Genomic DNA, 25,379 nt, shown 5'->3' on the forward strand with positions numbered 1-25,379 from the left:
GACAAATACAGATTCATTTTTACTGACTTGTAAATACTCAAAGTGGTGCAAATACACTCATGCTGCTTGATTGAAACTAGTTTGGTAAAGATAGGAAAACTACAACCTGAGAAAAGCTAGGATACAATAACGCAGGCCAGTTTGCGCTGAGGAGAACAACCTTAATAAATGCAACAGAGAAAAAAGTACATGATACGAGAATAAAAATAATAAAAGGCCATGTTTACATTAAGGCAGACGTCGCAACTTTTATGAGTTTTCATCCCTTTGGAGGATGCACAGACAGCGGCAGGCAGTACAAGACCAACACTCCTGCCATGATGATGAAGACATTTTAACTAAAGACAGCCAAACCCTAAACCTCACTCATACGTAAAGTATAGAATACCCCTAAACAAAACAAACATTTCGATAATGAAGTATTTGTACTTTGGTACGATCCACCACTGGTCGTTTCCCGCGATGATCTGTGCTATGCCGTTCTAAAAATTCTTGGTCTACGATGAGCGATTGGTCGATTCTCTTTTGAACCTCAATAAGATAAGGAGAAATAATAATAAAAGTCAATTAGGGCAGCGGTAATTGAGGATGTGTCCTGATTGGTCATGACCGAGCTGAGGGCGAACTGCATGAAGGTCGCATCGATCGCCAGCCAAGTCCAAGTTTGGCTCATAAATAATGCATCGGCACCACCAGGAAGAATCGCATGGGGAAGTCAACCACAAGTACTTGGTGAATGCTCAAATCATTCAAGTAGGTTATTTTTATTATTATTACGATTATTATTATTACGCTATATCGTGTAGTCTAATGTAGTTCTTTTTCTCACTTGTCAGGCTTTATTTTTCAGACAGTCTAAGCTTCATTCTATACGCATACTAGAGCCAAAGTGAACTCTCAATCCAAATGTACAACAAATAAAGCCATGCATTGTTTATTTAAAAAGTACAAAACAACTTATGTTTCATTTGTATTGGTATATCAACTATGCTGTTGTAACTGTTGTAACATCACTGTTTGTGTAGTAATTTACTGGTATGCAACTGAGTCTGCCCGGTCACCTGTATGCAGTCAAGTACTGACAGCGGAGTAGTCAGCGAGTATGCAGTACAGTAATGCTAGTGACGCGGTTCAAATGATTGCACTAGCGTAAATGTGGCGGAGTGGTTCAGTTGCATCAGGCTAGTTTTGCTAGTCTGGAGGTTGGCTTGAAGGCAATAGAGTTGCCATCGGTGCAGTAGTTCACTGTCATTGAGTCACCGTTACTGTTGAGGTTTACTGATATGCTGTCAATACTGTTAGTGTAGTGGTTCAGATGACTGCTGTACTGCCAGAGCTGGTGAAGTAGTTTGTTTGACTGCCACCGAGTCACAAATCGTGTAGTGGTTAAATTTGGTAATTTTCAATCTAGAACTGCTAAAGTAGTGGGTCATTTGCATAAATTCAGATCTTCTAGAGTAGTGGTTCACTTGACAACACTTGACTCGCTGATCGTGAGGCAGTTGACTTGGAAGCAGGTCAGTACTGCTAGCATTGTGGTTGACTGGGCTGCAGTACTATCACTGCTAGTGTCGCGGTTCAGGTTACTGTGGTCAGGTCACTGATAGTGTAGTATCACACTTGCATGGAGCCCGGTACTGCTATTCTAGTAACTCACTTGACTGTGGTTGCGTCAATGATAGTGTTGTGGTTCACTTGCATCAATCCAGTTTTTCTAGTGTAGTGTTTGACTTGACTGCAGCAGAGCCATTACCAGAGCAGATGTTCACTTGACAGCGTTTGAGTCACTGCAAACGTAGTGGTTCATTTTCATGATGTTAGTACTGTAGTGACGGCGGATTTGACTATGGTACAGTCGCCGCCAATGTAGTAGTAGTTTGTGTGAATGTCATCAAGTCACATCTAGGGTAGTGATTCACTTTCAAGAAGGCCATTACAGCTAGAGTAGTAGTTTCGTTTTTCGATAGTAGTGGTTCACTTGACTGCAGCTGAGTGACAGATAGTGTGGTGGTTCACTTTGGAAGCAGGTCCGCAGTGCTTGCATTGTGGTTCACTGGCCCAGTCTAGTAGTTAACTTTCATAGAATCCAATACTGTTTGTGCAATGCTTGCTACATCAGCTCAGTTTTGTTCGTACGGTATTTCACATGACCATGATTTAGTCAACGATCGTGTAGTGGTTCCCTTGCATCAGTCCAGTACTATTAGTGCATTACAGCACTTCACTTAACTGCAGCATCGCCGCTGTTAGTGTAGCGGTTCCATTAGAGCCAGTAGAGTCATGTTTCTATTTAAGAACCACCAATCGGCGAGCGTCTACTTCCACAAGAGGCGGGAACAACCTCCTCGACAGGAAAAGTATCGTGGGCGCCGTCATGTGATCACACAAGCGCTTCTTCAATTACAGCTGCCGGCGCGCGCACACACAAGCGCACGCACGTGTTGCCGCAGTGCCATATCTTTCTCTCCAACTCAGGCTAAAAACAAACGTAAAGGCTCTCATTACATTTCGATCAATACTGCTTAGACTGTGTGTGTATGTATGGCTGTAGGTGTGTGTGTGCGTGCCCTTGGTTTGCGCGACATTGTGGGGATCAAATCACGGGTTTTCCTCTCTTTGTGGGGACGTCTTGCACCTGCGGGGACCGTGTTAGTGGACCCCACAAATTTGGACCTCTTTTTGAGGGTCAAGACTTGCTTTTGGTTGTGGTCAGGGAAAGGGTTAGGCATAACTGTATTATGTCAATGAGACGTCCCCACTATGATAGAAACACCCGGTGTGCGTATGTGTGTGTGGGGAGGACAACGTTGCGATGCCTTAGTGTCCTCTTTCCAATTAAATTCTAAAGTGTGTTTTTAGTACCACAAGAAGATGAAACCGGCGCTGATGTGTTCACTGTCACGGTAGAAATGTGAGTGCCCTCCCCTAATAACAGTTTCCTGTTCGGAGTAGGGAGGGGGGTGTTGGTTATGTTAGGTGTGCGCACACACACACATTCTATATTTAGCCAGGCGCTGCAAGAGCAAACTCGTGAATTTTTTAAACTTTGGACACCGACTTCCTCTGCTGGCTGCCAGACATGGGGATCGCCGAGGCGGTCCTTCACTTCGACATCCCAGTGACATCATCAACGTGTTTACAATAAACAGTCACTATTTTATGTATCAAGGCGTTGATGTCCATCATCTGGGAAGGTGAGGTTTATTTTGAAGTTGGCCTTTGCACCACTATTTAAATGGGTACCCGGAGCAAAAAAAAAGTAACTGCAGCTGTAGTAAAATTCATCAAGCTATTCATCAAGCAGTACAAGCTAACTTTTTGACCTCCCTGATGACTAACATACTTGTACTTACACCTGTCAAATCTGAGAGAAAATACTGTAAGTATAAAATAATCTTTTGAACACATTTTTATTGATGCATGTTATTGTAGTTGTTAAAATATTTGTTTTATCAGACATATTTGAAGCAGTTACAATTACGTTTTCAAGTTGTGTCTCTCAAGAGACAACCCTGCCACGAAAATCTTTCAAGCCATCTTGAAGAAAATTGTAAATTTTGTTAATTAAAACAGCAAACCATGTAAACCTTAAGTCAGTAAAAGACAATGATATGTTCTTGACCCGCTAACATAGCAGTTAGATTTGCAACCACGACTGTAATTGGGGTAACAATAAAATTAAAAATAAAATTAGATTAGTTAACTTTGTCATTTAAGTGACTTCATTAATCCATTTTTTGGCTGCCTGTGAATTGTATGACAAAAATATAAATAAAAAAAAAATCCCACATGGATAAAACTAATATTTCCATCCAATTTCAGAATGACCATCAAAATTATGACTAGTATAAACACAGCTCGCCAGCATTAAAAAACTAAATGCTTGATTGGTGTTGATAAACATGTATTCCAAGTTAAAAACACAAAAAAGTAGTTAACATAGTTTGAAAGTTGTAAAGGTTAATGACATCACCAATGCATGATGAGTATTTAGTGAAAGTGCATCCCGCTCCGTGAGTTTGGCTTTAATTAAAAGCACTCCCAATTAACCCTCAGCCAATCAAGAGCTGCCGGGCCAAGTGAAGCGCTCACCTCCACAATCTTGTGCTTTCGGCGGAACACAGAGTCGCGGACGGTTAATTAGTATCGTCTCCCCTCGGACGTCTGCCTCTGAACTTTGCGACTTTTTACTCTTGAAAGCGAGGAATGGGGGTGGATCCACATTCCCTGGTTGGAAAGAAACTTAATCCCTCCAAGTGATTGGACGCTGACCAACTCCAGTTCGGATTTTGTTGCGGTTCATCATTTGAAAAACACTCAGCTTGTTAGCATTGTAGCTAACCTCACAGCAATTATTATTTCTTTTAGCCGCTTCCACGATTGAACGAAGTGACTTCACTTATACGCACTGCTGACAGCCTCTAGCCGTGAGCTAGCTTGTGGGCTAACACAGTGGTCCCCAACCACCAGTCCGCGTCCCGTTACCAGTCCATGGATCAACTGGTACTGGGCCGGAACCGAAATAATGAGGTTTTGGAGCTGATTTAGTTCATACTTTAACAGTTGGTTCGTTTGTGCTTTGTTTTGGCTTGATCGTTGCTTTTTGATGCCACCTCTGGCCGTTGTCGGTATTACATTTTGTAATGAGAAGGATAGTGTAGTTTTAATTGAGTCAGTCAGTCCGTGACCCACACATTGCTCTGTCTATGAAAACTGGCCCATGAGTGTTTGTAAATTGTACTTTCTTTGTAAGACTGTAGTCATTTATGATAATGTTCCCCAAATTAGTTTGTTTGTTGATCCAACAACTTGTGACTATGCATAACATGGTAGCTAATGTTAATTCTTATCTTCAGCGTGTCATAAAGTGCTGCCTTGTTAGCTCATTAGCATTTTCCTTTGTGCCGGGTATTTCCCTTTGGTATATGTTAGCATATGCAAAAGTTTTGCATTGATAAGAACTAATTAGCATCTAATTCACATTTTGTATTGAAATAAATAGCATTTGTAATTCAGTTATATGATTGATTTAATCAATGTAATAGCTGCTGCTAGCTTGTTAACTACAAGCTGTTGTGGTAGAGATGGGCCACATTTGAGTCATTCGCAATTGCAACCAGGTGAACTGCTGAAGAAATCACGAAAGCATGCAAGGAATCTTCCCCAAGCCGTGCATCACCGAGGACTGTTTTAATCAGCATGTATTTTAAAACAGTATAGTATCTTTAGGGCCATATCGCCAACCCTAGCCAGGTTTGTCAACGCAACCCTTGAAAAGTTTAATTGCAACTCAGCATTACCAATGATGCAAAAGTACAAACATTGATTTTTCTTTTAATTTTATTTTGTTTCATGATAGAAATCTTTTTTATATATATTTAATTTCTGATGATTTTCTTTCCAAGGCCCAGAACATAAGACAGACCCCAAAGACTCCCAGCAACACATGAAAACCGAAAAAAAAGCCAGGAACATGTGACAGTCCAGGAAAACGTTAAGGGCCATGTAGTGTTTTAAGAGTGAAGTCAACACAGATTGCAAACATGTGTTTTCTTTTATAAATAAGTTCCGATACATTAGTCGGGCACAAACTCAGCGCAACAACAATTAAGACAATTCCATTTACAGGCGTGATGTGGAAGTGTTTCAAAACAAATAAAGATAACAAAATGTTTTAAAAAAAACAAGTCTTTTGGATTTCACTCACATTCATATAAGCTTTGATTAGAAGTAAAAAGACTGCAATAGATTCTAGAACAAATAGTCGCAGCCAAACCAAATTACATTTCATGTAATGTAGGATTACATTTCATGTAATGTAGGATCGCCTGGTCCATGCCCAGGGTGTAGACAAGGCCCGACGCGTCTTAAAGGCATGAACCGATCTGACTGTGGACATCAGATACGTCCTTTTTTTTTGTGTTTGTTTTCATATACTTTGGGGTGCGGGATGGGGGCTGTACAACGGAAATCATTTTGGACAGGTTCAAGTAGAAACAAATCATGTGAGCTTTGTCTGATTTAATTACAGTACATTCGTTAAGAGTAACGATGAGCTGAGCATTTCCATTCCCTGCATGCTTTGGATGGATCAAGACATTCCAGCATTTCAACATAACCCTGATGGCCTAAATGACGTTCTAAGCCCGCAGGAACTGAGTTCCAGGTAATAGTCTAAGCCTGGTCTTCCGCCTGAGATGAATATGATACTTAGGGAATGGATGGATGACTCAGGAAGTAGTCTCAACTGGAGCCAGCAGAACTGCCATCAGGAGCTGGGTCTTTACTGAGACGGACTAATTCTTGGGACAAAACCTCTAGGTCCTGGAAGAAAGACAGACAGACAAATGTCTTCTGTTTTGTTTGACCACTAAAGGGGTCAGCAAAGGCAAACATGGCTGCTACAAGTGAAATGCTGTCATTTTTTTCCCCACAAACGTTTCATACAAAGTACCACCAGAAAAACAATGTAGTTATCTTAGCATCGTCCTGAGGAAAATAAAGTACAGACCTAAGAGTTATTAAAAATGTTTCATTTATAAACAGTCTAATAATATTTAAGCCAGTGCTAGAATTATACAAAGTTGAACTTTAACGCTGTGCTTGGATGTTAAAAAGAAAAACAAAACGATGCATAACTAACATAATTCAACTAAAATGCATTGCAAATAATAGTCAAGAATTAAAAATGTACATAAATATTTTTTTTTAAACAAAAAAATCCTAAAGTGCAAATGCAAATGTAGTTCTATTTTATGATTAATAGTAATATTAATGTTTGATGATTAATAGTGATGTTGTGCTTGTACTATTTTGGACAGTATCAAAAAAGAATAATACATCTGTTGTTTTGCCTGTGCTGCTGGCGAATCAAAAGAGCCATTACCTTAGTGAGATGGGGGCTTAAAAGTTCAACTGTATTGAGAAATAATAAGTACTTTATACGAAAAGAAAAATTACTGTACTCGATGAAAAAAGCTAAGCCACAGTAACCTTATGGAGTTTACATTAACACTTTTTAATTATGGAGGAAAAAAAATACCAAAACGGGAGGTCAAGTCAATAATAACATCATATGTTCTATGCACAATATTAACATTGCATATGTGCAATATGAATTAAATTGCAAAAATCAACCTTTTACGTTTTTTTTTTTTTTTTTTAAATCAACCACAGAGGGTGGTCATTTTGCCACTTGCATCAAGTGAAAACGACATCACAGTTGCTCAGGCCTTAGGTAAGAACCAATCACAGCTCTCCTGGTTTCTGGGTTTGCGCATGTGACCTTCACAAGTTGAGCCCTGAGGCACTGTGATGTCATTTTCATTCGTGGTTAGGCGTGACAGACCCGACTTTGAGACGGGTTCACACCAGCGTAACGTCGATGCTAACGTTAGTGTAGAAGTTGGGCACATGTGTAGTGAAGTGAGCCGCGTTTCACCTTGTGAAGGTGCATGTTCTTGGTCAGCTGCTCCTCCAACATGTTCTGCAGCTTCTTGTTCATCTCGCGCAGGTTCTCGTCCCCAGACTTGACCAGGTCCCTCAAGACGGATCCCAGACCTCCTCGGTCAACCTGAGAAGCTATGTGACCGCCCATGGCGCCGGCAGACACGTCTGAGAGCAACCAAGGAGGCAGCAATTATTGGGGATACGGGAAATATGTAGACCACACCTCCCCTTTTTATTTGAATACTTTATACTTTTTTTCTTATTTGGGTATATACATGTAACTGATTATTTAGTTCATGTAAATAAATAAAATCTTAGTCAAATAAACCCAGTAATGATCTCATTAAATATTTGGTTGAGTTCTGGTTGTTAAAACCAAAAAATGTAATACAAGAAACCTTGTCATTTATTTGATCAAATACTCAGTTGATTAATGGCAACTGATGCCAATCAAATACAAATTGTTATTCAAATTCAAATCTTTGTTTAATTGCCTTTTGCCAGAAATTTAATAAACAATTTTAGCAAATAAAAACAACCATTCACAATTCATATCATTTTAAATAACTGGTTAACCAACCTTAAATAAAACTACTGATAAAATAAATATTTCAACAATATACACAATTTCTACTTTTTTTGTTATTTAGTACATTGATCCTATGTAAAGCTGAGTTAAAAAGTATTAGTCAAATAAAATGTACAACTTGTTACAAAAAACACCCAAGTAAAATGAACAATTTTAAACACTTTTTACATATTCGTTTAAATATTCAAATATATTGTTTTTTAAAATGACGAATAACTGATAAATAGCTGATACAGTTTTTACTTATAACATTATTGAATTGAAGGAACATTAAACATTGAAACTGAACATTAAAATAAATTACTTAAACATCGGAGATTATTTTGTTCAACATTTGCATAATTATAATTACATTTTTTTACTTTAAGTTTCAAAGTAAATAAAACAACAACTCATTTTCGCTGTCATTATTTTTGACCTCAGATTAGTCCAAAAATAGTCAAAATAAATGAATAAATAAATAAATCAGACAAGATATTATTTTTTTTTATGTAAATTTACTGCCTGCAGTTACCTATGCGGCTGTCCATGACGTAGGTCTCGATGATGGCACTCTTCCTGCAGATGTCCTCTGCCATGGATGAGCAGCTCACCTCCAGATGCTTAACCTGTCAATCACACTCAGTGGTCAGGTCAGAGGTCCAGTGACCATAAAAAAAGGCCAGTCATGGGAAATAGCTGTTGCTTTGGAAGAATGTAGAGTGAAAAATAACCTTTAAAAAAAAACACCCATTGTAGGTAACTTGCGAGCTGATGAGGTTAGAGCTGTCGCACGGCTATTGCAATTAGCGAGGCCCCTCGTTTGCACATAGGCCACTAGCCACTATAGTCTTCGTTTAGGAATAAAACGATTTCTTGGGACAATAACTAAAAACTCAAAATCAGTTGACTAGAACCTTCTCTGGAAGTAGGACCTTCTCTCTGGCCTAAAACTGCCCATTGGAACACAAGCCTTTCTCTGGTCAAGAACCTTCACTTTAGACATCCCACTGGTACTAGCACCTTCTCTTCTTGGGACTAGAACTTCTGAGAAATAGAACATTCTCCATAGCCTAAAGCATTTTTACCTCTTAAGACCCAAACGATTTTTCCTCTTTTGTTGCTTTTGTGACCTATCCATTTCCCAAATCCATAAATTACAGACGTTTTTTTTTTTTTTTTGGAGGATGGTGGCTGAAGCAAATCATAGGCAAAACTGACCTTCTCCTCCAGCAACCACTTCTCCTGTTGGACCTCAGCGAGCCTCTGGAACAGCTCACCCAACTCGTCGTCGGACAGATCAGTGTTGCGTTGACACTGAGGACTACCTCCTCCCGACTGGTGACAAAAGACAGACGTTTACACGTGTCCCTCGACACTGCCAAATACATGAGTCGAGCCGGCGCGACCCACCTTGTTTTGACCGCCGCTCTGACTCTCCTTCATCATGTCTCGGTAGGAGAAGGAGGAGACGGAGGACGAGTCTCCCGTCTGCTGAGTGCGACTGGGACTGTTGATCTCAGACAAGACCAGCTCCTCGAGGCCTGCGGGAAAAGGCAGGCAAGGCTTCCTGTTAGCTAATAACGTTGGCTTCATTTTAAAAAGCAAACTTCGATTGATATTACTGTCAACCTGAACGCGATCGAGGGGATTTAAGAGACCGAGAAAAACCACTCCGCTCTTCTCCCAACAATTCTGATACTTTATCGCCCAAATAAAGAGAATCATACATACGGTTTCCAGTCGAACGTTTCGAAACACCTTCAAATTTAAATGGGCTCAAAGTCAGCAAGATATTGGTTCTTAACCTTTTTTCATTGATGCATTAGGCATATTTTATTTAGCAAGTCCAGAAGATCTGTTTTATTCCTGACTCATCTATTAGAAAACTGCATCAATGACAGCACGCATCCATATTACACAACAAAATAAAGGCAAAAAATGTTTGTCACTATGATACAATTTAGCAGTAGGATGTTTTATGTTCCAATTCATGCTCGATTAAATTCCTAATTTGAAAAAAAACAAACTTTTTCCTCTCAGTGCATTAAATATGAATGAAGTATGAAATAAGATTTGAGAAGTGATGTACCCTCTGTGAAATATTTTTGCAGTGAAGTACCTTCTTAACAGTGCAAAGTATTTTTGGTTGTATTAGAAAAAAAAAAGGCCTAAAACTGAACGCTTGGCAAGCCATCTCTAAACTTTTGAACTACATCTTAAACAGTATGTTTAAGTGAATTTTATTTAGAAAATTCAAAAGACGATAGGTCGCATAATATTATCAATTTATTTCTGGCTCATCTGAAAGAAATTGGAATCTCTAATGACAATGTCCATCCGAAATCATCCAACATTTTGCAAAGATGTCACTATAATAAAATTTAGCAATAATTTGCTATTTGTTACAATTCATTTGCTCTTAATTTTGAAAAAAGGTACTGTTCCTGTCAGTGCATAAAAAGAATAACAATGACTGTATATTTTCATATCTACAGAAACCTATTGGTGTGACTTTTGCAAAGCTTGATTATTCGCTGAACATTTGAATCAGGTGTACTGGATGAGGGTTACATGGAAAACAGGCTCTCGATTTTTAATCCTCACCTTTTCAATGACGTTCATGTTTTGGGTGGGATGCGTTTTATTTTTCTGTCTTGATGAGACAAAATGGAGACAATAATGGCCACAAATGAAAGGACTTGGTCTCAGGATGATATATTATTGAAATTCTTTGACCGACTCATTGGTTATAAGAAAATGATTCTGACAAACATCAGAATCCGCAACAGCATCAAAAATTCTATATCAGCCGGGCCGTAGTGCTACTTCAACTTCAAATGTCTGGTTGTCAGCTTTGTCCAATGTCCAGAAATGCTCTTTAAACATTGATCTGTCCTTATAGATTATACATGTTACTGTCCGTGTGTGTGTGCGTGTGTGCGCGTGTGTGTGCATGCAAAAGTACGTGTAGCAGAGGGATTCAAAGCGCTGTGCCCGTATGAAATATTTAGGTTACGGACTGAGGCAGAACCTCCTGATGAGTTCACATGATGCTGCTGATCTTTTGGATTATTTGCTCCCTCAACAAATCATAACCCACACCTGCACCACACTCACAAATTGAGACAGACACAAAAAGTCCCAAGAACCCGTTCCATAATATGAACATGAAGTCTGCCACTATAGTCTGGATTTTGGATTAAACTGTCGGAAATGAGTCCCATACAGAGGATCATGACGCCGCCAAAGTCTAGATACCATATCAATTTGCTATGAACAAGAGTGTATGGGGGCCAATGTATCACTGCTTATGGCTTCAATTAAAATATTGTGAGGTACCTGTTCTGCTCTTGCTGTTGGTTAAGATTTCTTGAAGTCTCTCCTGCAGTTTATCTCCTCGCTTCCTTTCCAGGTGCAACTGTCTCTTTAGGTCCTTCAGCTATACCGCACACACATACACATAAATAGAAATACGTAAATGTGCGAGTATTATCTTATTGTAATGCTATTACCCATCTCTCATTTGTTTTATTCACCGTCAGCTGTGCACATAAAAGTCGACATTTCTGCCGACCCCGTCAGAACGCAAGGTTTTAATGATGCACAAAAGCCAGCCGCTTGTGGTTACATCATATCAGCAAACTCTTTTCTAAAGATCTAAAAGCCATAGATGATGACTTAGCAGTGGGATCAGCGGCTATTAAAATACAAGCAAACTTAACTTTGTGGCTGACATGCTCCCTTCTGCAATCAAGCATTATACCATTGATTTTTAACAAAACAGGCCTACTGAAATGTATCCGACAAATATTTTCACGTAATATTGTTGAGAAAAAAAGGGCTTAAATCTTGAGTCAACATGATGCCACAGGGCTGCCGCAAATTGAGCAAAAGGCGGAATTATACAACATTTCTTGAAGGTGCGTAGCCAGAAATATTTTAGTACTGCGGCCAAGGTGATACAACACAGTTGTAGTTAGAGGTGTTGAGTGTTCAGTTAGAGGTGACCAGAGAAGGCCGTACATGTGCTCGTGCTTCAATGTTTGTTCAATTACATTCTTATGTCACAAACATGCAAAGACACAATACCATGTGAGCTAGTATCAAGGGATCTAAGAATACTGAATCCATAGCAGAAAAACAAAAGGTGTGAAAATTTTCCCCTTGGCCATGGCCTGGCTACCACACAGCTCCACCCCTGGTTTCTCAGGCTGTTCAAATGTCCAAGAGATAGTAACATTTTTCTCAAGCTATTTTAAACCTTTTCGATTAGTTAATAATGTGTACAAATAACATTGGGAAAGATCAATAGTATAGATTAGTAAAAAAAATGTTAACCATATTTTGATATACATGGCTATACTGTACATTTCTACATTTATCAAATACGCACACACACACATACAAGTTGCTCATTAACATAGAGTATCATCACAGTGCAAACAGCAAAGCATGTAGCTTTTTTGTTGAGACATTATTGGCTTTCTCTCATGCGTCTTAGCACACACACATGCTCACACTAACACAAACACTCACCGCTGCACTTCCTTTCTTCTCTAGAATCCTCTGTCCATCCACTGTGTCTTTGATCTCCTACAGAAACAAAGGAAGGGTTCTCAGGTAAACAGTTTAGTGTATTTTAATCTTCTACTTATGGTATGGGTCAAACTAACTCACTTAAAGGTCATTAAATGTAATCTTCAATGTAAGCAGTTTTTCAGGATAAAACTTGTGATTGCCTGAACAAGAAGCACTTCATAAGAAATGAAGTAAATTACGGAGATTTTTTTTGCATAGGTCTTTGGCAATGTTGGCAAATTTGGCATGCCCCGTGATTATTTCCTTTTACGTTTCTGAAGAAAAAACACAAACATAAAATGCTATTTTGCAATCTGACGATTACTGATTCAGTCCAATATTGTCGAGATGTTTTATCGAAGACCATTTCACAATACATCAAATAAGAGATCATGTGCACAGCGGATATCATGAGCATGCAGCCTGGTGATTCTGACCTGTTTGAGTTTGACGATGGCGCTGTGGTGTTCGTCTCGCTGATTCTGGACTTCTAACAGCTGCCCGTGAACCGCTTCCACCTCGGTCTGCTTAGCCTGAGATAGGCATACTGATTTGCGTATATATATATCACACTAACATGTTTCAAGTAATTAAGGCATCTTTAATATCTATGAAACAACGCAAGCAGTTTCAAAATTAATGTATGTATTAAGGAGGGAAAAATATTCAAATTCCACCCCTGCTAGGCGATAAAACTCAATTTTAGTGGAGGATGTAAGGTGGAAGTCAGTATTTTTTCATAGAATTTATCTGAGCTTGCAATAAACTAACCCCCCCATGCAAATAAACGTACTCCCTTAACAACAGCAAGATTTTGAGCGGCATTTTGCCCATATTAAAATGGCAATTCTGCAATACAGCTGGTGGATATGTGTGGTCCTATGCAGCCCCCCAGCTGCAGTGATAAAGCATTGTGGCCCCTTCCATTATTTAAATTGCCCAGGGTTTAGCTACTGCAGCTCTCCAAATAGCTAGATACTTTATTTATCCACAAGGGAAATTCACTGTTCCGGTAATCTCCACAATGTAAACATTAAACACCACAACATCATTTATAATTTATATCATATCGAATCATTCATTCATATCATTATTTATACATAATTAACAAGACTGAGTTCACTTTTATATCCATTGCGTAGAAGATTACGACTCATTCTGTATGTTACCTGTAGATCAAGGATGTGTTGCTCTTGGAGAGTTTTGACAGCTTCCTGATGGTTCAATATCAATTTGTCCGTGTTTTCCTGTTTTCACACACACGCTCATTTAAGGATTATTAAAATTAGGAAGAAGAGAAGTACTTTTCTCATCCAAGATTGACAGCATCAATATCATACTTTCAATACCTACCTGGGCCTCGTTGAGGCGTCGTTCAAACCATCCTTTGGTTTCTTCCATTGACTGAAGTTGACTTTGAAGTTCTTGAACTTTGCTCTGAAGACTCTCCAAGTCTTTGCTACGAGCCTGAAACAACCGATGTTTTAAGATATTGCCATCAAATCCTCCTCCTCTTCTTCTTCACCTTTTCATCTCGTAGCTGTTGCCGGATGTCCTCCTCTGAGCGATTTTTCTCCTCGTGAAGACCTCGAAGTTCCTTCTCATAGCGGGCCCTAATGCCAAGCACCTGCAGGACGCAACAAAATAAGCGATTGAGGACACGAGTGGAAAATAAACCTTAATTTGACCTTGAGAAAAAATATGCTAAAGTATTATAATGGCATGTGTTAGGGAAGCAAAGAATACATTTTTTAAAGTCTCAGCTGAATAGTGTAAAGAAACTTTATTGGACAGATAAGTCAGATACAGATACACTGGTCCTGCTTACTTCCTTCTCATGCTGCAGTTTGAGGTCTGAGAGCGCCTCTTTGTGGTCAGACTTCTCCTGGTTTAGCTGAATGGCCATATCATCTAACATGGCCTTCCTCTTCTCTGCCGTCTGCATACACCAAATAGTGCACATATTTTATGGGATGATCAATACAAATGATGTGTTAGTGTATGCGTGTTGTATATGTATACCTTCTTGCTTTCCTCCAACTCCCTCAACAGCTTCTCCTTTTCTTGTCCTTCTTCTGTTAATTGCTCCAACAACTTCCTGTTTGCAAAACTTGACTCCTGAAGGAGTCAAGAACATGCAAAAGGAATGTCTGTATTAGTACATTTACAAGAAAATATTAGTGAAAATACCTTCTGGAATACTTAAATTCAGGCATAAATTGCTCATAGCATTTTATCTTGTAGATGGACACTGTAAATCACAATACACAAATACTCTGCACACTCAAATACCATACAATGATGCATTTTGGTGTTTACTGGGTGCAGTGTGGTATGTGTCTAGGATTAATTAATCGCAAAAATAATTCAACTGAGAAACATTGCTTTAAATGGGAAGTCAAACAATTTCTTAGTTTAGAATAATATAAGATACAGTAAATATAGAATATTAGAAACAGATTATTACGATTAATATTGTGCTTGTGGGGCAGCACAGTGGCTGGCCTGCATGTGTGGAGTTTGCAAGTTCCCCTCTGTGCCCGTGTGAGTTTTCTCCGGGTACTCTGATTTCCTCCCACATTTACCCATTTTATCCTTCTGAAGAGGTGGCTAATGGGGGTGAATGGAACATATGGTTAAAAATAATGGGAGGTTGATTTCCCCCTTTAAAATAGTCAATACAATACAGTGCTGATGACATCAGTGCTAAATGAAGACCATTGAGAGTACCTGCAACTGAGACTCCAGGTCATCCCTCTGGGCCAGAAGCTTTTCCTGTTCTGCACGACACTGCTGCAGTTCGGCAGCCTGTGCCTCCTGCTGCTCACGCAGCAAGTTGACCTCCTGCATTTTACTCGTCTGAATCTGCAATCATTGGGTAAACATATGTGTAAGACCCGACGCGCGTGTCTCCGGTTGAAAGATTTGAGCCACGACGACAAAAAGCACAAGAAGAAATTTTAAGATGCAGAAGCAGAAGGGCAGAAAGCAGCAACGAGGGTTGCTTTTATATCATCCTCAAGGGCTGGACAAAAGGATCTTAAATCACATGTCAGATAATAATATTTTAGGGTTTGCTGTATTGGGGGAAAAAAAAAATCAAACAGCCCTATTTTCCTTTTAAGCAGCAGTTCTCAAATGGGGGCACGTGAAGGTCCTTCAGGGTGTATGTGAGATTACAACATGGTTTCTGCAGTTATCAGCAAATCCAATTGAACACCTTCTAGTAAGTTGACAGTATAGTATTTGTTTTTCCACTCAAATAAAGAGCAGATAAATTGGAATATAAAATAACTTATTGCTGGTGTTATATTGACTCCTTTGCAAAAAAACTTGTATTATGTTGTATGTAAATTGTGTAATTCCCCAACTATAAGCAAATGTGTATAGGACACAACCTTAATTTTGAAGTCAAAGTCTGATATTTTAGACGTTATCACTTATAAGCCTCACAAACAATTTGGCAACACTTATAAAAACTACAGCAAAACTAAAATATTTAGGAGTTACATGTTTGTTTCATGTTAAAGTGTGTTTCAGATTTCTCACATTGTGAGCGGTCAGTGAATACCTCACCAGTGTCAAAATTACCCGAGGTTGAGCAGCATTCGTGTTTCATGAAGTTTATGATTTTGTGTACATGCCAAATTAATAAACAAGTCAAACGGAATAGCTTTCCATGTGTTCTACTGGCGCACGAAGCTCTATGTATACCTAGCAATTGAATCAGCTGGAGATATAATCTGGGGTTTTTGAATGAATAAGCTTAGAGATACTACAACAGATAGTATTTTTTTCACTTCAGTTTGGGTGAATTTTACAAAAACGCGTGTATAAGTCTACCCCTGACTTAAGTGGTTTTCCATATCATGGGTGTCCAATTAAAACACATGTTGTGTGTTATCAAAATGACAAAATTATGGTACTTTTAGACGCAATTCTTCATCATACATCGAATAACATACTGTTATGGTTATGGGGGGGTTTGGGTGGGATGGAGACTAGACAAGTGCTAGGCAATGTACGCACGCGCGTAAACGCAAATGCCGAAACTAATGATGCAACATTAAAATTATTTGATCGTGGATCAGTTGCTCTTCTCTGTTTCTCCCCCCACCTGCTGATATTCACGCGTGCCATGCCACTGTTCTCGCATTTTTGTCTTGAACTGACAAGTCAAGCCGTATTTTCCTTTTCACAATGGTTCAAAGTCCGCCAGAAAAATTAGCCAGGCAGCCTTGTTGTTTAAAACACGGGCAAAAAGGCGCTGCTTTACGAAAGTGCATTTGAAAGTGCTAAGGCGCTAAAACAGATGTATACTACATCAAATTAAAGGTATACATAATAATTTTAAGCCGTGTAAATGACATATTATTGATTTCACATTCGAAATACTGCCATTCAAACACAGATATGTGGGGAAAATTTGTCTGGTTTTGAGTTATGTGGGTTGAAAATGCGGGAAAAAACTATCAAATTGTACACGGATACATACAATACTTACAAGGTTTAATAAATCAGCACTGTTTTAAGACTTTTTTCTTTTAACAACCAAAAAAGATTTTTGCTGGTCAGGTGATACTTAACTGAAAAAAAAATACATCACTGAAAACAGTTTGAGAACCACTCTTAAGTGTAGTTTAACATGTACTCCTGGCAGATTACCTGTTCTAGAGCAGCTAAGTTAGTCCTTAGAGCATCGTTCTCTTGCAGAATGTCATCCACCTGCTCCTGACTGACCCCGCTCTGATTTGCTACCTGCGGTGTCAGTACATCGCCAGCAGAGGCCAGCATAAAAGCAAAGGTAAGAGAAAAGAAAGGGCAGGTGGGTGAGGCAGAAAAGGAACCCAGATAAATCCCACAACATCCAATATGGTGGGAACAGCAGAACAGAAGAAGAAGTGCTGTGAAATGGATGGATGTGCCAAAAGAAGTCAATTGACCTGATCTTTCAGAGCATTCACAGCCATCTGGTGTTCTTTGTCACTGGTCTGAAACTTCTCTCTCAGCTCTGCTGTCACCTACCAATAGAATTAAAACAACTTTTATTACCTTTCCAATTGCAACGATTACAATTAATAATTGCTGACAGCCAAACATTGTGCTCAAACCTGATTGGCTGCCGCCAATTCTGACTGAAGCTTCTGGAGCCGTGTGTTCATCAACTTGTGTTCCTCCTCTTTCCTCTGGTTGAGCTCCTCAATTTTTGTCCTGTCGACAAGTTCACGGCAGAAGTGTATCAGACTCGTCACAGTCAACTGACATGAGAACGACGTGTTGCTCTGACCTACTATCGTTGTACAGAACCTCCTTCTCTGCCTGAAGACGCTGGAAACTGTTTAAAAAAAAAAAAAAAAACTTAAAACTTTCTATTGCTTGAAAAATAAATCAAAACTATATTAAAAAAATGTTTTGTATTTGACCAATGTCTCCACTGCATATGACTGACTATGAGATTGGCACAGTTTTTTTCATCCCAAGTATAAGTAATGGGTCAATACCTAGCCTTCATTAAAGGAAACGGTACTTGCAATGGCAGCCAATTTTAAGATGGGCAGAAAGCAGCAACGAGGGTTGCTTTTATATCATCTTCAAGGGCTGGACAAAAGGATCTTAAATCACATGTCAGATAATAATATTTTAGGGTTTGCTGTATTGGGGGGGGGGAATCAGTATTGGCAACTGTCTTGAACCAGTTTTACGACTTCGATCAATAAATTACAAATTAGAAGAATGGGAATTTGTCATTATTTTAATGAACTTTTAGGGAAACTATATTGGCAAGGGTGAGTCACTCATCAAAATGGTCATTGTTTTGGTGTTAAGTATTGTCTATCAAAAGCACTAACGTATCGGTACATGGTATCGGTAATTGACAAGTCAGGAGTTGAGGACTTGTGCAGGTATTGGTCTGGGGAAAAAAGTGGAATTTAATCCTACTTTTAAAATGTAAAAAAAATGTTGAATAGGCATCCCACCTCTCCTGTTTCTTCTTTAGCTTGTCAGAAAGCTGAAAAACAAATGTTGCATCATTTCCAGAATCAGGTGAAGAATTGGTGATGTATTGGGTAGCATTGGTTACCTTCGATAATTCATCCTGCAGTTTGGACAGATCAGCCTGTTTGGTCACCTGCACATTAATTGGAAAAAGGATTGAAGTGTGACACAACAGGTGCCGTGTTTACTTTCATGAGCCCCAACTTACATTGAGAATGCTGCTCATGATTTGTTAGGTTGAAATCAGGTGTGTCAGAAAGACAACTACCATATCTCTCTGAGTACAAGTCGAGTTTTTTCCCCCTCATTTTCAAAACCCATATTAGGGGAGTCGACATAACCGCGTATCTCAAAACAGACCATATTTTGCACGTGTTTGAATAACATTAATTAGAGCGTGAAGTAAGTAATATCATGACATTAACAAGACTTAAAATGATTTTCTATACCTTTAATTTGATATAGCATGCATCAGTTTTAAAGAGGTTGCAAAATTACACTTTCGTCAAGCGCCGCATATTTGCCTCTTTGTTGTCAACAATGAGGCTGAATGAATATTTTTTCGGCGGACTTTGATGCAATATGAAAAAGAAAAGACCGCTTTACTTGTCTCCTTCAGCCCTTGGACGTGTGCTTGAAGAAGCTGGCATTGAGGTCGACAAGTGGGTATAGAAACAGCGAAGCCGAACATTTCCGCCCCAACCCCTCCCCCTCATAACTGCAGACTCGATAGAACATGTAGAAATGCCTCTACAACTCACATAATTTGATCATTCTAATAACACACACCATGTTTTATTCGGACAGCCACTATCTATGTGACCACTAAAGTCAGGGGTAGACTTATATTCACGTTTTTTGTAAAATTCACCCAAAATGAAGTAAAAAAGGACGGGTCGACTTGTACTCTGGGAAATATGGTAGTTACTTGAATGACAGAAGGGTGTCAAATGTTTGTGTGTGCGTATACCTCCAGGTGACGTAGTTGCTCCCTCAGCAGCCTCTTCTCCTCGTGTTGGGTGTTCAGGGCAACCTCCAGCTCTGCTCCAAAGCAGTGAGTTATTGGACACAGAGCAGCCGACCAGCCTAGCGCTGAGTGCTTAGCTACAATCTCCTCTACGCTCTTCTCTGACAAGCCTAAAGGGGGCGCCGCAAAAAGCAGGGGCAGTCTGCCAGTTAGTGTGTAAGACGCACAGTAAACCATTTACACCAGGCATGTCCAAACCCGGTCCTTGAAGGCTGCCTATCCTATCCTGTCATCCGGACAGAAAACCTGATTCAAATGATCGGTTCATCAGCAAGCTCCGCGGAGGCCTGATAACAATCCTCATCATTTGAATCAGCTGCATTGGATGACGGAAACATCAAGAACATGTAGGATAGGCGGCCCTTGAGGACCGGGTTTGGACATGCCTGATTTACACCACCGAAGGTTGGGATGTTTCGGCCCAAATACACTACAGCCCCCCTTTCACACCGCAGGAACACTTTCGCGTTACCCGGGTAGCGTAAGTTCCCTTTTCCCTTTACATCAAAAATCGTCCCAGGTAGGGAAGCCTCTACTCTGAACCATTTTAGCTCCTACTTGCGACTAGTGTCTTTGGCGAGCTACAGCTCGAGAGGGGCGTGCTGTGCTAGCTTGTGCTAACTAACACGGATTGGTTGGTTGAACTCGGGGGTGTGTTGTTGTGTTGTTTTATTACAGCTTAGTACTGCTCTGTAGCTATGGAAGCGAGTAACAACAGTAAGTGGACGGACAAAGAAGTCCAGGCTCTGTTGAGCATTAATGGGGAGGAAGATGTGCAGCGGCAATTTTCTTCGGCGACCTTCGTTTACCTTGGAAAAGCTTCACTTAAGGTACTGCTGCTTGCAGCGGTGTCCTGGCAGTGATACAGTAAAAGCAAACAAGCCTAACTTTTTGAGTCTAAGTCAAACAGCTATTTTATTTTGCCACTGCTGATAAGTCCGGTGGCCTTTTTGAACAAACTGGTGGAATTGCCTTAAGCTTTATGTTCTCTGGTCTGCATAGTCTAACAGCTTGTGACAGGGTGTAATTAATTAATGCAAATGTCCTCACCTTGTAACTGTGTTTGTTCCAGGCGAGTTTCATTCTACAAGAAGGAAAGAAACAAAGTCAGTGTCCAGGGTATAAATTTGGAGCAAAAATAACTCAGACAAAATATGCCAATCACCTGCTGCCCACTTGCACTGTCCCCGGCTGCTGCATGCACCTCCCCTTTGCTGCTGACATCAGATACACCGTTTGCACCCACTGACTGGTCTATCTGTGGTGTAGTGTTTTGGTCGTCGTGAGAAACCGCTGACCTCGGCTGCTCAGCATTACAGTGATCCTGAAGAGCTGGAGAGGAAGAACAATCCTCAAAAACTGATTCAATCTACAGTCCAGTACCTATTTTTGCTTAGTGTCGTCCTTAACATATTAGCTGTTCACTATTCCGGACTTTTTCTATTCGTACTTGTTTCTGTGACAGCTATCCCCAGCAAGTTGAAATGAAGCATCGTGACTGAGGCCTGCATCTTTCAAGTAGGACCTAAGTTTAGTTTGAATTGTTAGTGGTAGTTACTGAGAGTCTTCGGTGCATTTCTGGTACATTTTTTTTTCCAGAACATTTTTTTAACTCGCACACTGCCAATAACTGCTATAAAGGACAAAACATCCATTTTAAATTAGTTTAAATTACGGTACATTATCTCAAGCAATCATAAAATTAAACTCTCAACAAAAAATAAATGAATAAAATGAACATTTTAGGAGCAACATAATAACTGAAGTGTTTTTTTTTTTTTAGCTATTCGTGGCAGGCCTGTGATTAATCCAAAGCTCTTGTTCCTTAAGAGTCAAGACAATAGCTTTCTGTACAGTTGTGCTTTGAGATACAGCTGTCTTAAGACTTTATGAAGCTAAAAGGTGCTCCTTTATTGTTTTGTCCAGCGATACGAGAAAAAAAGAAATTGAGATACAAAAGTGCACCTCGGAGCCTTACTGATAAATGGCAGCAGCAAACATCACAACATCTGGTCATCATCCATTCACAGAGCTTCGTAAACATAGGTGGAATAGATTTGTTATATTTGTCTTCATTTCAAAAGGTCAACACGATCGAGCAATGAATTTGTGAAAAAGACATTTCTGGGTTACCCACATGAGTACATAGTATTCGATACACTACCAGTTATGTGCATCCCCATCTATGTATATGTCCTCTTTAAAAGCCTGTGCCCTGTGGGTAATGGTGGCTAAATAAACAGACCTTGCACTTTCTTCAGCAGTGTGGCGTTTTCAGCCTGAAGGTGCAGTAGCTCTTCATTGGTAGGACTCGAAATGACGTTGGGGCTCGGTTGAGCAGCTGTGGACCCATCTCCTTCCTTGAGGTGCTGGTTTTCCTTTTCCAGTTTCTCAATTTGTATACACAGCTAGAAATTAAAAGAAGACAGTAAGAGTAGCAAATCTCAACCCAAATGAGGTTTATCAGTTTTCAGTCCTAACCTTGGAAAGTTCAGCCATGAGCGTGCTGTTCTGCAGTCGAAAGTCTTCTTCCTGACTGTGAAGTTTCCCCTGAAGCATCTCATTTTCGTTCAAAAGCGCTTCCACTTCCTGCAGCAGATGAGTTACATTGATTTCAGGGGTACCTAATGAATTGGCCAGTGAATATGGAAATATACTACTGTTCTAGTTGTGTTGTGCAACTGTTGCACTTTGGTTCTGTTGTAGTAGTGTAGCGCTACTGGTATAATGTGAGAATGCTGCACTACTCTTATCATTGTGTCATAGTACATGCTAATGTTGTCTTGTGCACCTGTTGTGCTATTGTTATAGTAATGTTGTGCAACTGTTATAAAACATCATTTGTGTCGTGCTACTGTAGTTAAAGTGTGTTTTTTAACAGCTGTGACTGTTGATATAACTGTTATAGTCATCTTGTGAAAATGTTGTTAGAGCGTTGCTTTATTTTGCTACGGCGACATGCTATTGCTGTAGTGAAGTTGTGCCACTTGTACTACTGCTGTGTGTGGCACTACATGCTACTATTTGTATTATCTGAGCTACTGTTGTCATGTACTGTAAAGTTTCTATTGAACTAGTACTGTGATCCAATCATAGTACAGAACTGTAATAGTAGTTTTATAATACAATATATTTGTTTTAGTGTTGTGTTCTGATGGAATAGTGGTATGGAACTGTTGTCGTGTTGCTGGGATATTGCTGGGCTACTCTCATCGTATTGTGCTGTACTGATTTTTTTAGACCTATCATCCGTTTACTGTTGAGTGATAGTCTAATCGAAAAGAAATTGCTGCCATTTGTGGCATTCATATAGAATTCCAAACCTGTATGCATGCCGTCAACTACCCTCTTTGTTCATTTTGGTATGGTAGTGTCGTGAGAAAGGTCAACCACTAGGATGCATTTGTAACCATGGTAACAATGAAGCGAACTACTCACCTGGGCTTTCTTGCTCTTATTCAAAGCCTAAAAGAGAGAAAAGCACAAACATAAAATAAAACTGATAATAATAGTGTACTTATAATAGTTTATTAATAAAACAATAATTATATGAAGAAACAGTTACCTTCTGTGCTTTTACAAAATCTCTTTCCAGCACCACATTTTTCTGACGCAAGGTCGTCAGCTCTGGAACACACAACATGATTTTCATCATCATCATCTTCTCATATGATGAAGAATATAATAGTAACAGAAGCAAGTTTTGTTTACCAGCGGAGTTCTTCCTCAGCTCATCAGACAGCTGATAGTTGTGTGTCCTCAACTCTAGCAGCTGAGCCTGAGCAACACACGCACGCGTCATGCCAAGTCATGTGATTAGCATCGAGCTACTTTGCATTGCAACTGTGCAATTCCTTTTTAAAAGCCCAACCTGCATTTTTTAACACTTGATTAATAGCCTTATATGGAGCAAATTGATATTATACATGGCAGCACTCTACTAAATACAATCGCGGATGAGCGTTTTTGTCACAGAGATGTTTGTTGATAGTCTCGCGGCTAGCACAGACATCAGTAAGGACGTGTAAGCCAATTTATCAAACTGTCACATTTACGCTTTATGAATAACAACAACCGCAACAACATTCATGCAGCCTTGAGTGTGTCACGGGGTTGCTAAGCTAGGCTAACCAACAACGGACGTCTCATTCCAAGGGCTGACATTAGTTACCACCCAAGACAATCATTTAGCTGCTTTGGGATAACGTGAACTGCATCGACTTCACCCGGTCGCTGCGCGACACGGGCGTGCCGTTGTGTAGTTCTTACCTGCATTCGGTGGAACTCCTCCTCTGAAAGCGCCTGCGACATGATGTTATGACGGCTACGGCTAGCAGCTCGCTAGACAAGGCTATTGCTAAGGGGAGAGCGACGAGCTAGCAACAGAGATGGGATGAGGAAGCGACCCGGAGACAGAACTCCCACTCCGCTTCTTTTCGAGCCTGACATTCACCTGCCAGTATTTTTGCGAATGCTAAATGTATCCGTCGCGTCGAAACGTACTCAGGTTTGCTCATTTTCTAAAAAAGGACAACGTGGTTTATTCGTGCTGCCATATCGGGAACTAACAAAGAAATCAACTTCTTACCACAACGTATGGAACAATGCTCATAAATTGTACATACATTGTACAAAATGTCAGCTCCCTGATGACTTTTTCAATGCTTTGATGTGGAATGCCTTTGATGTAAAGTTCAAAATACAAAACAGTGCACAAGTAATAGTAAGTAAGCTACTAATTCACATGATTTTTGTCGTAAATTTGACTTTGCTATAGAATAGATCATTTGCTCAGGTTGATTCTGGTCCACGTGGTTTTCTTTTCTTTTTTTGTTTTTGTAGCTGGCCAAAGTGCTCCTGTTACGAATCCGGTAAACGCCCGTTGTGGGAACTTTTTGTTTTTCACTGCACCACAAGAAAAATAATCGGGCCACTCGTTCATTGTTTCTTAGTTGTTGTTTTTTTTTTATTGTTTTTTTTTTTTCCATAACCATACATTATGCAATGGGGATGGTGCGAGACTACAATCATATACAGCCAGTAGTTTGAAAACTGCATATTCCAATCTAATATGGCGTCTTGGGAACAACTTTTGTGTCGTTTTTGGCGCATCTGGATGTTATCCTAAAGGACAATTACTGTACACACTTGTTCATTTGGATGACCAAATGATCATCAAACGAAATCCAGGACCATGACAACAGTAGCACAAGAATATTTTATTGCTGTGTCACTTTTCATAGAGAGGACTCACAAAATGCTTTACATAGTTAAAAAACAAAAACAGAAAACACCCCTCCAGCCGCAAAAAAAAAAAACAACAACAACGAATGTTGTAATATAATTTAGAATTGCACTCAATTTTGCCGTACTTTATTTGTCGCGCATTTTTCTCAGGTTGGACGGACGCCAGTTTGCGCTATGCCTACTTTAGCCACATGATGTCTCCATAGGACAGACATTAAAATCTGCAGGATTGCAAACATACAGCTAAAGAGGTGCCATACTACTATAACTTTAACATAACTATTAAAACAGCAGTACAAATCTATTTTCCCGCCTACTGCCCGAAGCCAACTGAGATAGGCACCAGCAGCCTGCAAACCTTTTGAGGATTAGCGGCCATAGTAAATGAATGGATGGATGGACGTTTCTTTTGTAAAGGGATCCATCCTTTTTCTATAGCCGCTTATCTACACAGGGGTCGCAGGCGTGCTGGTGCCTATCTCAGCTGGCTTCGGGCAGTAGGAGGGGGAC

At 39.8% G+C, this 25,379-nt stretch overlaps 1 protein-coding gene across 3 annotated transcripts; it reads right to left on the bottom strand.

Moving 5' to 3' along the window:
- Nucleotides 1–5,322: 5,322 nt before the first annotated feature.
- On the bottom strand, nt 5,323–24,147 carry gripap1 (GRIP1 associated protein 1). Of its 3 annotated transcripts, none has more exons than XM_088402318.1 (29): nt 23,892–24,147; nt 23,334–23,400; nt 23,188–23,249; nt 23,061–23,087; nt 22,104–22,211; nt 21,868–22,030; nt 20,788–20,954; nt 20,673–20,706; nt 19,566–19,732; nt 18,681–18,728; nt 18,577–18,608; nt 17,886–17,933; nt 17,710–17,809; nt 17,542–17,619; nt 17,264–17,356; nt 15,329–15,463; nt 14,621–14,716; nt 14,427–14,537; nt 14,124–14,225; nt 13,952–14,065; nt 13,768–13,845; nt 13,036–13,131; nt 12,557–12,613; nt 11,360–11,459; nt 9,431–9,561; nt 9,239–9,355; nt 8,553–8,646; nt 7,442–7,614; nt 5,323–6,324 (listed from the first exon to the last, which is right to left on the bottom strand). In XM_088402318.1, exons 1-29 carry the CDS (start codon nt 23,931–23,933, stop codon nt 6,244–6,246), a joined length of 2,721 nt encoding a protein of 906 aa, XP_088258444.1. In that variant the 5' UTR covers nt 23,934–24,147; the 3' UTR covers nt 5,323–6,243. The 3 variants fall into 3 exon arrangements, with proteins under 3 accessions (XP_088258444.1, XP_088258461.1, XP_088258452.1); XM_088402335.1 differs by having other exon boundaries at nt 19,566–19,636; nt 23,892–24,142; XM_088402326.1 differs by lacking the exon at nt 17,264–17,356 and having other exon boundaries at nt 23,892–24,145.
- Nucleotides 24,148–25,379: the final 1,232 nt, after the last annotated feature.

The sequence above is a fragment of the Hippichthys cyanospilos genome, chromosome 2, assembly GCF_059441005.1.
Source record: "Hippichthys cyanospilos isolate Australia breed blue-spotted pipefish chromosome 2, RoL_Hcya_1.0, whole genome shotgun sequence".
In the NCBI taxonomy this organism is placed as follows: domain Eukaryota; kingdom Metazoa; phylum Chordata; class Actinopteri; order Syngnathiformes; family Syngnathidae; genus Hippichthys; species Hippichthys cyanospilos.

Excerpts from the sequence above, each read along its gene's own strand:
- gripap1 (XM_088402318.1), bottom strand. The coding sequence starts at position 23,933 with ATGTCGCAGGCGCTTTCAGAGGAGGAGTTCCACCGAATGCAG. Across the intron at positions 20,707-20,787 it reads ACAGTGCAAGTGGGCAGCAG|AATGAAACTCGCCTGGAACA; the intron begins GTGATTGGCATA and ends TCCTTCTTGTAG. Across the intron at positions 7,615-8,552 it reads CGTCATGGACAGCCGCATAG|ACGTGTCTGCCGGCGCCATG; the intron begins GTAACTGCAGGC and ends GGTTGCTCTCAG.